This window comes from Heloderma suspectum, chromosome 4 (assembly GCF_057233095.1).
Source record: "Heloderma suspectum isolate Gila_16-S chromosome 4, 16-S_ref, whole genome shotgun sequence".
NCBI lineage: Eukaryota > Metazoa > Chordata > Lepidosauria > Squamata > Helodermatidae > Heloderma > Heloderma suspectum.
In genome coordinates, this window is record NC_139461.1 from 12,119,226 (window position 1) to 12,131,540 (window position 12,315).

Here is a 12,315-nt window from a genome sequence, read left to right on the forward strand (position 1 = left end):
CATTTCTTCCCCTTCTGTATGCCAGGAAATGATGGGGCCAGATGCCATGATCTTCGTTTTTTTAATGTTGAGTTTCAAACCAGCTTTTGCACTCTCCTCTTTCACCCTCAACAAGAGGCTCTTGAGATCCTCTTCACTTTCTGCCATTAGGGTGGTATTGTCTGCATATTGGAGGTTGTTGATAATTCTCCCAGCAATCTTAATTCCGACCTGTGATTCATCCAACCCGGCATTTCTCATGATGTACTCTGCATATAAGTTAAATAAGCAGGGTGACAATATGCAGCCTTGTCGTACTCCTTTCCCAATTTTGAACCATTCGGTTGTTCCATGTCTGGTTCTTACTGTTGCTTCTTGACCCTCGTACAGGTTTCTCAGGAGACAGGTAAGGTGGTCTGGTACTCCCATCACTTTAAGAATTTGCCACAGTTTGTTGTGATCCACACAATCAAAGGCTTTAGCGTAGTCAATGAAGCAGAAATAGACGTTTTTCTGGAATTCTCTTGCTTTCTCCATAGAATCATAGAATAGTAGGGTTGGAAGGGGCCTACAAGGCCATCGGGTCCAACCCCCTGCTGCGAATCCATGATGCAGCGAATGTTGGCGATTTGATCTCTAGTTCCTCTGCCTCTTCGAAACCCAGCTTGTACTTCCGGTAGTTCTTGGTTCGCATACTGCTGAAGCCTAGCTTGTAGGATTTTGAGCATCAGCTTGCTGGCATGTGAAATGAGCGCAATTGTGCGGTAGTTTGAACACTCTTTGGCATTGCCCTTCTTTGGAATTGGAATGTAAACTGACCTTTTCCAGTCTTGCGGCCATTGTTGAGTGTTCCAAATTTGTTGGCATATTGAATGCAGCACTTTAACAGCATCATCTTTTAGGATTTTAAATAGCTCAGCTGGAATACTGTCATCTCCACTAGCTTTGTTGTTAGATCTTTCCTGTATAGTTCTTCTGTGTATTCTTTCCACCTCTTCTTAATCTCATATGCATCTGTTAGGTCCCTTCCTTCTTTGTCCTTTAGCATGCCCGTCTTTGCACAAAATGTTCCCTTGAGATCTCCGATTTTCTTGAAGAGATCTCTAGTCTTTCCCATTCTGTTGTTTTCCTCGATTTCTTTGCATTGTTCATTTAAGAAGGCCTTCTTGTCTCTCCTTGCTATTCTCTGGAACTGCATTCAGTTGGATATATCTTCCCCTTTCTCCCTTGCTTTTCGCTTCCCTTCTTTCCTCAGCTACTTGTAAAGCCTCATCATGATCAGACAGCCACTTGGCTTTCTTGCATTTCGTTTTCTTTGGGATGGATTTCGTTGCTGCCTCCTGAACAATGTTACGGACCTCCGTCCAGAGTTCCTCAGGCACTGTGTCTATCAGGTCTAATCCCTGAAATCTATTCCTCACCTCCACTATATATTCATAAGGGATATGATTTAGGTCATACCTGAACGGTTTAGTGGTTTTCCCTACGTTCTTCAATTTAAGCCGAAATTTTGCAAGAAGCAGCTCATGATCTGAGCCACAGTCAGCTCCTGGTCTTGTTTTGACTGACTGTATAGAGCTTCTCCATCTTTGGCTGCAAAGGACATAATCAATCTGATTTCGATATTGACCATCTGGTGACGTCCATGTGTAGAGTCGCCTCTTGTGCTGTTGGAAAAGAGTGTTTGCTATGATCAGCGTGTTCTCTTGGCAAAACTCTATTAGCTTTTGTCCTGCTTCATTTTGTACACCAAGGCCATGCCTGCCTGTTATCCCGGTGATTTCTTGACTTCCTTCTTTGGCATTCCAATCCCCTATCATTTTTAAGATTGTACCCCAGTACTGCTTTTCCCACCCTTTTGTTGACTATGAGTGCTACTCCATTTCTTCGAAGGGATTCTTGCCCACAGTCGTAGATATAATGATCACCTGAATTAAATTCGCCCATGCCTGTCCATTTTAGTTCGCTGATTCCCAAGATGTCGATGTTCAATCTTGCCATCTCATGTTTGACCACCTCCAGCTTACCTTGATTCACTGATCTGACATTCCAGGTTCCTAAACAATATTGTTCTTTACAGCATTGGATTTTCTTTTCACCACCAGACACATCCACAGCTGAGTGTCCTTTTGGCCTTGGCCCAGCCGCTTCACTCTTTCTGGCGCTACTTGGAAATACCCTCTGCTCTTCCCCACTAGTATATTGGACACCTTCCGACCTGAGGGGCTCATCTTCCGGCGTCATATCATTTAGCCTTGTGATCCGTTCCATGGGGTTTTCTTGGCAAGAATACTGGAGTGGGTTGCCATTTCCTTCTCCAGTGGACCACATTTTGTCAGAACTCTCTGCCATGACCTGTCCGTCTTGGGTGGCCCTGCACGGCATAGCTTATGGCTTCACTGAGTTACGCCTAAAGTACAATGAGTGCCCCGTTATCACCCATCACATCCAAAGGTGCACACACCCTCTTGGTGTGTCTCACGCACAGGCATAGTGGCCAACATACATGGCAGGAAAACTGGACCCTGCTCTACACGTATTCTCTCCCTTTTGGGGGACCCCCCCAACTGTGAAAGAACATCTTTAAGAAAAGAATCACAAGCTTTTCCACCCGCTTTGTACCAGTTTGAGGAGTTCCAGGAGAACCCAAGGGCTTGGCAGTGCCCCCATCACAGCTTTTGTTCTGAATGCTTGTAGGTAATAGAGGGAAAGCCAGTTGTCAGCACCAGGATATCCTAGTTTATGGTGGGCCATTGGGGAGGGACACATCCAACTCTGCTACCTTGGTAAAGAGGTCATGGTGTGCCGTTGAGCAAAAGTACACTCGCATCCCCTCCACCTTGAGAGAGAGAATGCCCGTGTTTTAGCCTCTATCCCCCTTTCCTAAATCAGTTTCTTCTCTTGCCCAACTTTCCAAGATATTACCTGTGCTGCCTTGGGAGAGATAGTATTTACCTCTCGGACCTTTTTCCTGACCTCACTCACAAGCAGCCATTCCGGCAGGCTGTAATAAAGGGAGATGAGAAGGGGAAACAAGGCCATTCCAGGAGGCTGAGAGGGGAAGCAGGGCAATTCAACCAGCCCTCCTGAAAGAATACGTCATTTGTTCCTCTTCCTGCTCCATCCCCTTTACCTTGTGTGTCGTATCTTTGTAGATTGTGAGCCTGCAGGCAGGGAGTGATTGTAAACTGCTCTGGGACCCTTTTTGGCTGGGGAGGAGGATAAATATTCTTACATTAATCAGTTCCTCCCTTGTCTACTTATCCCCACCTTCTTGCTTTGTAGCAAAGCTGCTCTTCATAGACTTTCTGTATGTCCTACTCGCTCCTACATCTCACCCAATTTTCCCCAGATCCTTCCTCCTCTCAATTTTTAACCCAGCCAATGCTGATTGAAGCTATACAGCACACATTCATTTTCTGTCAACCTTTGTAATAAGCCATTTATTCGAGTATCCTAGACCCCTCCCTGCTTGATGTATTTTTACTCATTTCCCCCTTTTGGAAACATTAATTCCGTCATGGCAGACCACAGTTAAAAATCCCAACTTATGCTGTGTGCGCGTATGTAGTACTAAATGTGTGTATGAAAAAGACATGCAGCAACCATTTATTTATTTATTTATTTATTTTCCCAAGTCGATCCACCAAAATGGTGCTCAAGGCACCCAACAATAATAAAATACAGGCTTTTTAAAATCTGGGTTAGAACATAACGCAAAAACAAATCAGTCAAGAAGGGATGATGATACTAATTTACCATACAGGACTTTTGTAAACATTACAACAAGATTTGGGGTTGGTTTCTCACGTAAGTCATATTTTATGAGTAATACAATTACCATTGATTTCAATGGGTGTGCTTGATGACTAAAACTGGAACAAACCATTCTATGCAAAGTGTGGTGAAATGATAAGCACTGTAATTATGATTATTGCTCCCTTATGAGGCCTTTCATGAAGGAGGTGAAATGCCCGTTCCGGGGCCTCCCCTTGAACTTGCAAAGCGGCGCACAAGCATCATCGCACCGCTAGGCAGCTACTTTGCCTGCACCCCCCTTTCTCTCCCTTTGAAAATACAATCCTGCTTGTGGTGGTTCCTGGGCTACTGTGGCTATTATCCTGCAACCTGCTGGAGAACTTTTGTTCTGAAGAACACAAAAAGGTGGGGGAGAGCATGCCGCTCGAGCAGAACAATCCTACAGGCTGGGAGAGGAAAAAATTAAGGCAGTGGCGCTGCCTTTTCTTATGCCCTGCCAGGCCCACACCACAGGACTGAAGATGGAAGGAGCGTTTTTTCCCATTTCCCATTTCAGGAGCTACTGTAAAAAAAAATTAAAAAAATAAAAAGTTTCCCACCCATTGATACCAACGGAGGGGAAATAAACAACACCAAACCCAGGACTGATAGCTTTTCCTCTGTGCTGGAGCTGTGTCAGGGGAGTGGGCGGGGGGCTTTGGATCCTGTGGAGCCACCACCTCTCCCACCATGCCTTCTTTTTGCCTGCTCTGATGCTGGAGCAGCTCCAGCTAGGGACTGTTGCACAGCCTCACCGAAGAGGCTTACAAGGTTGGGTCTCCTAGAGGAGCACTCTCTCTTTGCCTTCTGAAGGAGGAGAACTTCAGGCCCACGGGCCAAATCCAGTCCTCCGGGGTTCCCCAGATGGCCACACCCCTTTCCCCCAACCGCCAATCATTCGCCGATGTCCTAGCTTTTGTGTAGTTTTTCCCCCATTGTAGAAGTATGAAAAGCTTCTCCCTAGGCTTAGCTACTGGAAGTAAGACCTTCAAGCTAAAATATGCTGGTATTTTTGGTCCCGCCCCTTCGAACTACAGCCCTGCCTACCACTGGACTGCAGCCTCCAAGGTCTTCTCCAAAACTGAATTCAGCTCTTGGGCCGAAAGAGGTTTGGCACCCCTCACCTCGTTCAAGCAGTCCCCTTGAGTCAAATGTGTGATCTCTTTTGCTGGACCGGGATACCAACCAAGTAAATGAGTTTTATTTATTTTATTTTATTTACTGGATTTGTATTCCACCCACCCGGCAAATGCCCTCAAAGCATTTTTAATGAACAGCCAGCAAACACATCTTCAACGCTGCGCAAGATGAAGCAGTCAAGTACCAATGCAAATGCCGAACCAGCTTCCTGCACGTTATCAGCAGGCTGGTCCTTAGGCGGGGGATCCTGTAAGGAAGGAAGGCACCATCTCTGAGAAGACTCTGAGATTGGTAAAACTCATGCCTAACTTCAGAGTGTAGAGGTACACAGTCCTCTTTAAAAAATAAAGAAGCACGTGGGGACAGATGCAAGAGCGGAATCCCAGTAGCTCATGCTGTAAAGAACATAAGAGCCCTGCTGGATCAGACCAAGGGTCCATCTAGTCCAGCATTCTGTTCACACAGTGGCCAGCCAGCTGCCCAGGGGAAATCCAAAAGCAGGACATGAGTGCAACAGCCCCCTCCCGCCCATCTTTCCCAGCAACGGGTGTACATAGGCATACTGCCTCTGATCGTGGTAGCATATGGCCTTCAGGACTAGGAGCCATTGATAGCCTTTGTTCCCCAAACAGTCCCCATCACTGACAGGGACAAGAACAAGGACCAGTCTGCACACATAGCTTCTCACCATTAAGTTGGGGAGGGTGTAACATTGAGAAGCATTGGCCGAGCGTTCTGCCTTGTCCCTGCTGTTTCAGCCCTAGAACAGATAATGGCACAAGGGAAGTTATTCCCTTGGGACTGTGTAAGTGATTCAGTAGACAACAAAGTTCCACAGGAAGCAGAGCCTGCAGCAGGGGGCAAGCCTAATTTTGGAGCACCGCCCTGCTTCTGTCACCCACTGTGCCCCTGCCTGCTTGCTGACTAAGGGCAGGGCAGGCTGCAGTCAACGCCTCCATTACTCAGGTTCCTTTCCCAAGATCTCTTCCATTATGAGCACAAAGGTAGGAAAGTGTGTCTTTTTCTGCTGCCTGGCAATGACTGAGGCTGTTTCCGAGAATTTATACATATTCATGTAGCAATGACAAACTCTGTTGATGTAACTAGTGCTTAAGCATGGGCCAGGTCTGGCTGTTGACCTTGCTGCTTGGGGAGGAACTCTCTTTCATGTTACAAAGACAGTCCTACAGAGCAGCGAGAGATTTTGAGGGAAGAGACAAAGTTCTGACCTTTGCAGTGCTTAAGTTATGTTTCTTCACTCCAGCCAATAAAGTTTATTTGGGGGGGATGGGGAGGGCAGAATGAGCATTTAACCCCAGCCTTTCTGAGACAGAAGGTTGTTTCTCTCTGCCTCTGTTGAGGAAGTGGTCTCAGAAAGGCTGCTGGTCAAAACAAGCAGCATTTCTGAGAGATACCTTGTTGGAACAAGGCAGCAACTCTGTATCTGATATGGCACCCTGCACCTGGCTCAATTTGCCTGTCAAGGAACTTGGAGAGAAAGCTGCTGGATGCTGATTAACCAAATAGATGGCTGAATTTTGCTCCTGCTTTTTCCAGCAATTTTCTTTTATTCCAAAAAAAATAGGCTGATAGCTGCCACCTTAGATGGCTTTTAGAGGGGACTGCACAAAATAATGGAGGAGGAGGAGAGGTCTACCCACAGCTGTTAGCTCTGGTTGCTGTGTGGAACTTCCAAAGACAGCATAGTGTGCCACAGACTCCTTGTTGCTGGGGAGCAACAGGGAGGGCTGCAGAGGAACAAGAATTGCAAATGTTCTAGCCTTGCTCCAGTCCTGAGATGAAGAAAATAAAAGAGGTCAAAGACCTCAGCTGCTTAATTTCTTCAAGTCAGGCTGAATACCATTGCAGGAGCAGGGCCAGTAAGGCCCTGCCCTCTGCAAAAAATATGTATGTACAGCTTTCTGATTTCTCTGTGGCCTTCTTAGGGAGGGGACAACGCACATCACCACTTCCCACACGCAGTGAAACAGACAAGAAGGTCACCATCTCCCCAGTTCAGTATGTGGAGATCACATGAAAGGCAGCCATTGAAGACAAAAGCAAGTTGAAACAAGACGACAGTTCTGGCCGATTATAGCATGGGTCCTGGGAAACGAGCGCAGCCTCTGAGAGGAGCCCCAGCATGGCAGAGGGAACATCTTGTCCGCTCTGGAGTAATTGCCCTTGTGTGGATTTCCAGGCTCAGAGATCCCCTCTCCAGCCCTGCCAGGGCTCTACTGGCCCAACTCCCTAGTTGGAATAGGGCATGCAATGTTCCTCGAAGCTTGATTCACAAATGCCACTGCCTTTCCCCCGCCCCCAATAGGGAAAAATGCTAATTTTAAAACATGCACAATTTTTCCTAATTGAAAATACTCGCATTTTCGAAAATGCACATTCTTCCAAATCGGAAGTGCGCATTTCCCGCCATTGGCTAAAGCATAAAAATGTGGATTGGTGGGATTTCCATAAATGCGCACTTTTGAATGCAAACGCAAGTTCGGGAAATTACGAAACTTTCCCAAGAATTATGTTCCTGTTCGCGTTTGCTTCTGGGGTTGCCAATGGGACATGATGGCATGATTTGTGAACAGGAACAAAGTTCCTGTACATCCCTAAGCCCAAGACAGAACAGAAGGGTGTTTTTTTGTAAAGCAATAGCACCCCCTGCTGTTAAGAAACAAACAAAAAACTTGACATTTCACACCTCACAGTTATGAATCTTCAAAACTATATTTCGTTTGCAGACAAGGACAAATGAAGTGACACGCATCCCACCCCCCTTCTCCAAGCCAAAGGTCATCATAGTGGCTGGGTGTTTCAAATGATAGCGCCACATAATCTACAGCTGACCTGCCACAGTGAAGAACACCATCTTTTCACTTTTCAATCTTAGAAAATTAGAGATCTTTGGCACAATGTTAACACTACTGTTGTTTTACTGTCTAATTGTCATATGCCCCAAAGGGCTACTCCAGACATATCCACACATGGGTGATGAACCATAACATGTTGTTCCTGACATCTACAAAGCTGCATCCGGATGCTTTGTAGAGCAGTCAGGATAGAAAGGTAGCTCTACGATAACCGGGTCAGCATAGTGTATGGGCAGGTGCTATGGTCACACTCATCCCTTGTTCCTCAGCCACAATGCCATGATGGAAGAGAAGGTGGCAGAAGCAGACATCACCCCATGGATGTCTGGCATCAGTACGTCAAGGAGGCTGCTAAGGCACAGGCAGGCTACAGCTGCTTATGGACTTCCCTCTGTGTGCCTTTTGCCCCAATGCAAACTGAAGTGGGGAAATGTGCCCCTCTTGAAAGAGGCAGAGTTGGCAGTAGAATAAAATCAGTCCCGATTTCCATACAGCTATGTATATACAAATGTACTAGGTTAACCAATCAAAATTTGAATTATCCTTCTTGACTTCATGTGTTCCAAGCTACTACAAAGAAAAATGTATGAAGAGAGACTCAAAGCTTAGGATCCTTTGTTATTTCATAATGAGCTTTAAGCAGCTAAAAACAAAAAACAAAGGCTAGTTTCTGCTACTTCCAAGCAGCATGGTTTTATTAAGAGACTGAAATCCTTCCATTATACACCGAGTACAAAAAAAAAAATAGTTTATAACACTTTCTAGTAACCATTTATTAAATGCTTCCAAAATAGTAAACTGTTTTTCTACATTTACAATATTTTGTAGTACTATTCAATGTCCTATCGCACTACAACACAGAGAAGACCATCAAAAGTTTCCTCCAGACCGACAATATAGTTATTTATATTTTTAAAAGGAGGTGCGGGAGAAATTCTTTATGTTTCAACTATACACATAAGATTTTTGAGGGGAAAAGTAATACGAGAGTACAGATTCTGGACAAGAACATCTGCCAAAGGGAAAATTGGCAGAGTGCCATTTGCGAAAAGTGCTTGAGAGTGTAGCCTATAAACATTTTGAGAGACGTGGTGTGGTAAGTACAAGCACTTAAAAGGGGAGTGGAATTGCTTTTGCTTGCTAACAAATGGAAGCACCTTTGAAAATAAAGGTGCAATGGAAAGTTCTTCCATCTAATTGGAATGTGTTGAACAAATATAGCAGTCCTACCTCTAGAACTGAGAACACCACCTGTCCAGCATTTACAATAGCAGCCTTCTTCAGAATAGTAAGCCGCCACAATCCTGGAAAAGGGAATTACTTCACCACATTAGTACTACTAGGGAAAGCCTCAAGTCCGTAGAACCACTAAAAAAAGAAAGATGTGACCTATCAGGGTGTTCTGTACAGTGCAGTGGGACCTCTCTTCTTGCAACAGCTTCCACACGTGTTTGTTTTGAATGGAGAAAGCTACTCATGCAGAAGTTCCAGGTGACAACCAAAGCTAGCAGCAAGGCTTGGGATCAGGTCAACAATAACAAGCCAGAGGAGGCCAATTTGGGGTCAACCAATTTACCTAATTTAAAAGATCCCGTAGAATTTAAAGACAATGCTCAACCATTTAAACAAGATTAAACAATGGAAGTATAACAAACATTTCCAGATGAATTGCACTGTTAACTTATCTAGGGGGTTGTCTTTCAGGAAGCACAGAAGTATAATTATCGAACCAGATCATGCAGCTGAAATAAGATGCACCATTTACTCTGCAATGTAGAAAACAAGTGACATTTCTAATTTGATATTAAGTATTACCCAGTGATCTCCTATTATATAGTCAAGTTTCTTGCTCAGTGTACAGTTCAGGGTCATCATAACAAGATATAAATAGAAATTCACTACTGCTGCTCCAGAACAAACACATAATTACCCTGAAAAGTGATCTAATAAGTTAAAAATATTGAAAGAGGAATACACACAAACCTGGCCCTAGCAGAATCCCAACTCCTATATCCAAGTTTTAAAATTGCATTGAACAAATCAAAACCCTGAACTCTATTCAACCTTCCAGATTGCAATCTTCCCTTCTTCCTTTCCAGAGCCACTAAGAACATATCTATCCTCTGCGGAGCACAGAGCTTTCACTGCATCCGTGTGTCCAACCAGTTCTTTTTCCACCATTTTCTTTTCAGCATCAACCACATAGATCTTTCCCTTGATTTTGCCTTGGGAAAGTCCTCTGCCGCCAACCCACATCTGGAAAGCAAAACTATCCTTTAGAAAATGTTTTCTATTTCTATTGTACATCAAAGCATACAAACTAAGCTTCTTTTATTACTGTGTTAACAATAGCAGGAATGTAAAAAGAATAGAGCGCCAAATTACACATTGAAGAAAGCAAGGATCAATAGGCAAAACCTCCAGCTGGTGATGGATACTTAACATATTAATGCCACTACAAATGCCCAACACATCTTCAGGAGCAACACATGGCAGATACTGGTAGACTCTGATAATCAAGTAGCCTTGTATGCTTTTGGCCAGAGGTGTATGCATCTAATGCGGTTTTATATATTCTTCTGTTTCAATAAGGAGCTGTCTCAAAAGACCTATCTCAGTACCCCTTTTTTTGAGAAAGCACTTTACTGAAATAGAAAAACATACAGAACCACACTACAATATGGATGAACTGACACTTCAGTTGAATATCATACGCAAGCCAACTGCTAAACAACAGAATGCATAATTTCATCTTAACTAATTTTAGATGCGTTATCTACTTTCAGAAGTTCTCTTGGCTCAAGCAATTTCATTCTGGAACCACCAAGGAAAAGGCAAAAATATTTTAACTGTGGTTGGTTCATAAAACACGGAGAACATTATAGCTAAAGAACGATGACTAGTTCCATGAGCTTCACAGTAGTTTAGACTTGTGGCATGGCAACTCTAGGGTCTCAGTGGGGGAGTGCACATTTTGTATGGAGAAGGTCCCCAGTTCAATCTCCAACTTCTCCAGGTGGGGCTTGAAAAACTCCTGCCTGAAACCTCGGAACACCACCGACAGGCAGTGTTGACAATACTGGGCTAGACGGAGGAATGGTCTGACTCAGCATAAGGCAGCTTCCTGTGTTCCTAAAGTGAGGGGAAATTCAAAAGCATTTTGTAAAACTGGAGGTGTGGGGGAATGGAGTACAGCAGCAAAGTGAAGTACAGTGACGAAGTCATGCACCGTAACGGAGAGAACAGATCTAATAGCGCCCAATAATAGGCTTCAGAAACATGTAGGAAGAAAGCCAGACCATAAAGCACATGGTCTTCGATGTCTATATACTAATGCCCAGAGCGTGGGAAACAAACAGAACGAACTTGAACTCTTAATACAGGAGGGAAATTATCACTTGGTAGGTGTAACTGAAACTTGGTGGGATGACTCTCATGACTGGAATACAGCAAGTGAAGGATATAACTTGTTCAAAAAGAACAGAGGGAACAGAAAGGGAGGTGGAGTTGCACTATATGTTAAAAATACATTACTCTACACAGAAATACAGGAGGATGAGCCTGGTAGCCCCATCGAGAGCATCTGGGTGAAAATAAATGGAGCAAAGAATAAAAAGAACATGGTGGTCGGAGTCTACTACCAACCATCCAATCAAGAAGACGAGGATGGAACTTTTGAAAAGCAAACTGTTTCAAGGAAGCAAGATGTAGTAGTAATGGGAGAGTTCAATTTCCCTGATATTTGTTGGGAGACAAATTCTGCAAAACATGGCCCCTCCAGGACATTCCTGACTTGTGAACTTCCTCCTACAGAAAGTGGAGGAAAGAACTAGAGGATTGGCTGTCATTGACTTGAACCTAACCAACAGAGATGACTTAGTGGATAACGTAGCAGTTACAGGAACTCTGGGGGAAAATCACCATGTTATACTTGAGTTCTTGGTTCTAAAGGAAGCAAAAGCCACGTGTAGCCAAATGTGTACCCTGGATTTTAGGAGAGCCAATTTTAATAAACTCAGAACAATGATGAGTAAAGTTCAATGGCAAGCAACTCTAATGCAGAAAGGAGTCCAAGATGGGTGGGAGTTTTTAAAAAAGGAAATTCTTGAGGCACAATTACAAACAATTCCAACAAGAAAAAAAAGTGGAAGACAAAAGAAGCTGCCAATGTGGCTTCACAAAAAGTGGAGAGATGACCTGAAAACAAAAAAGGACACACATAGGAAGTGGAAGGAAGACCAAGCTACAAAGGAAGAGTACAGGCAGGTAGTACAGAACTGCAGGGATGGCATCAGGAAGGTTAAAGCTGAGAACGAACTGAGGTTAGTGAGGGATGCTAAAAGCAACAAAAAGCTTTCTTCAGATGCGTGCATAGTAAAAGGCAGAGGAAAGAAATGATGGTTCAACTATTAAATAAGGATGGCAAAATGATAACAGATGACAAAGAAAAGGCAGAAGTCCTCAATTCCAGTCTTCACCCAAAAGAGGGTCTATGAGCCCCCTGGCAAAGGCGAAGTACAGG

General features: G+C 44.1%; 1 protein-coding gene across 2 annotated transcripts in view; it reads right to left on the reverse strand.

The window, feature by feature from the left end:
* Positions 1 to 8,456: 8,456 nt before the first annotated feature.
* DENND3 (DENN domain containing 3) overlaps positions 8,457 to 12,315 on the reverse strand; it is a 68,275-nt gene continuing 64,416 nt past the window's right edge. For both annotated transcript variants that reach the window (XM_084848648.1, XM_084848650.1), the window contains exon 24: positions 8,457 to 10,049. In XM_084848648.1, coding sequence (XP_084704774.1) covers positions 9,849 to 10,049 — 201 coding nt within the window. In that variant the 3' untranslated portion in view covers positions 8,457 to 9,848. The remainder of the gene's footprint in view (positions 10,050 to 12,315) is intronic.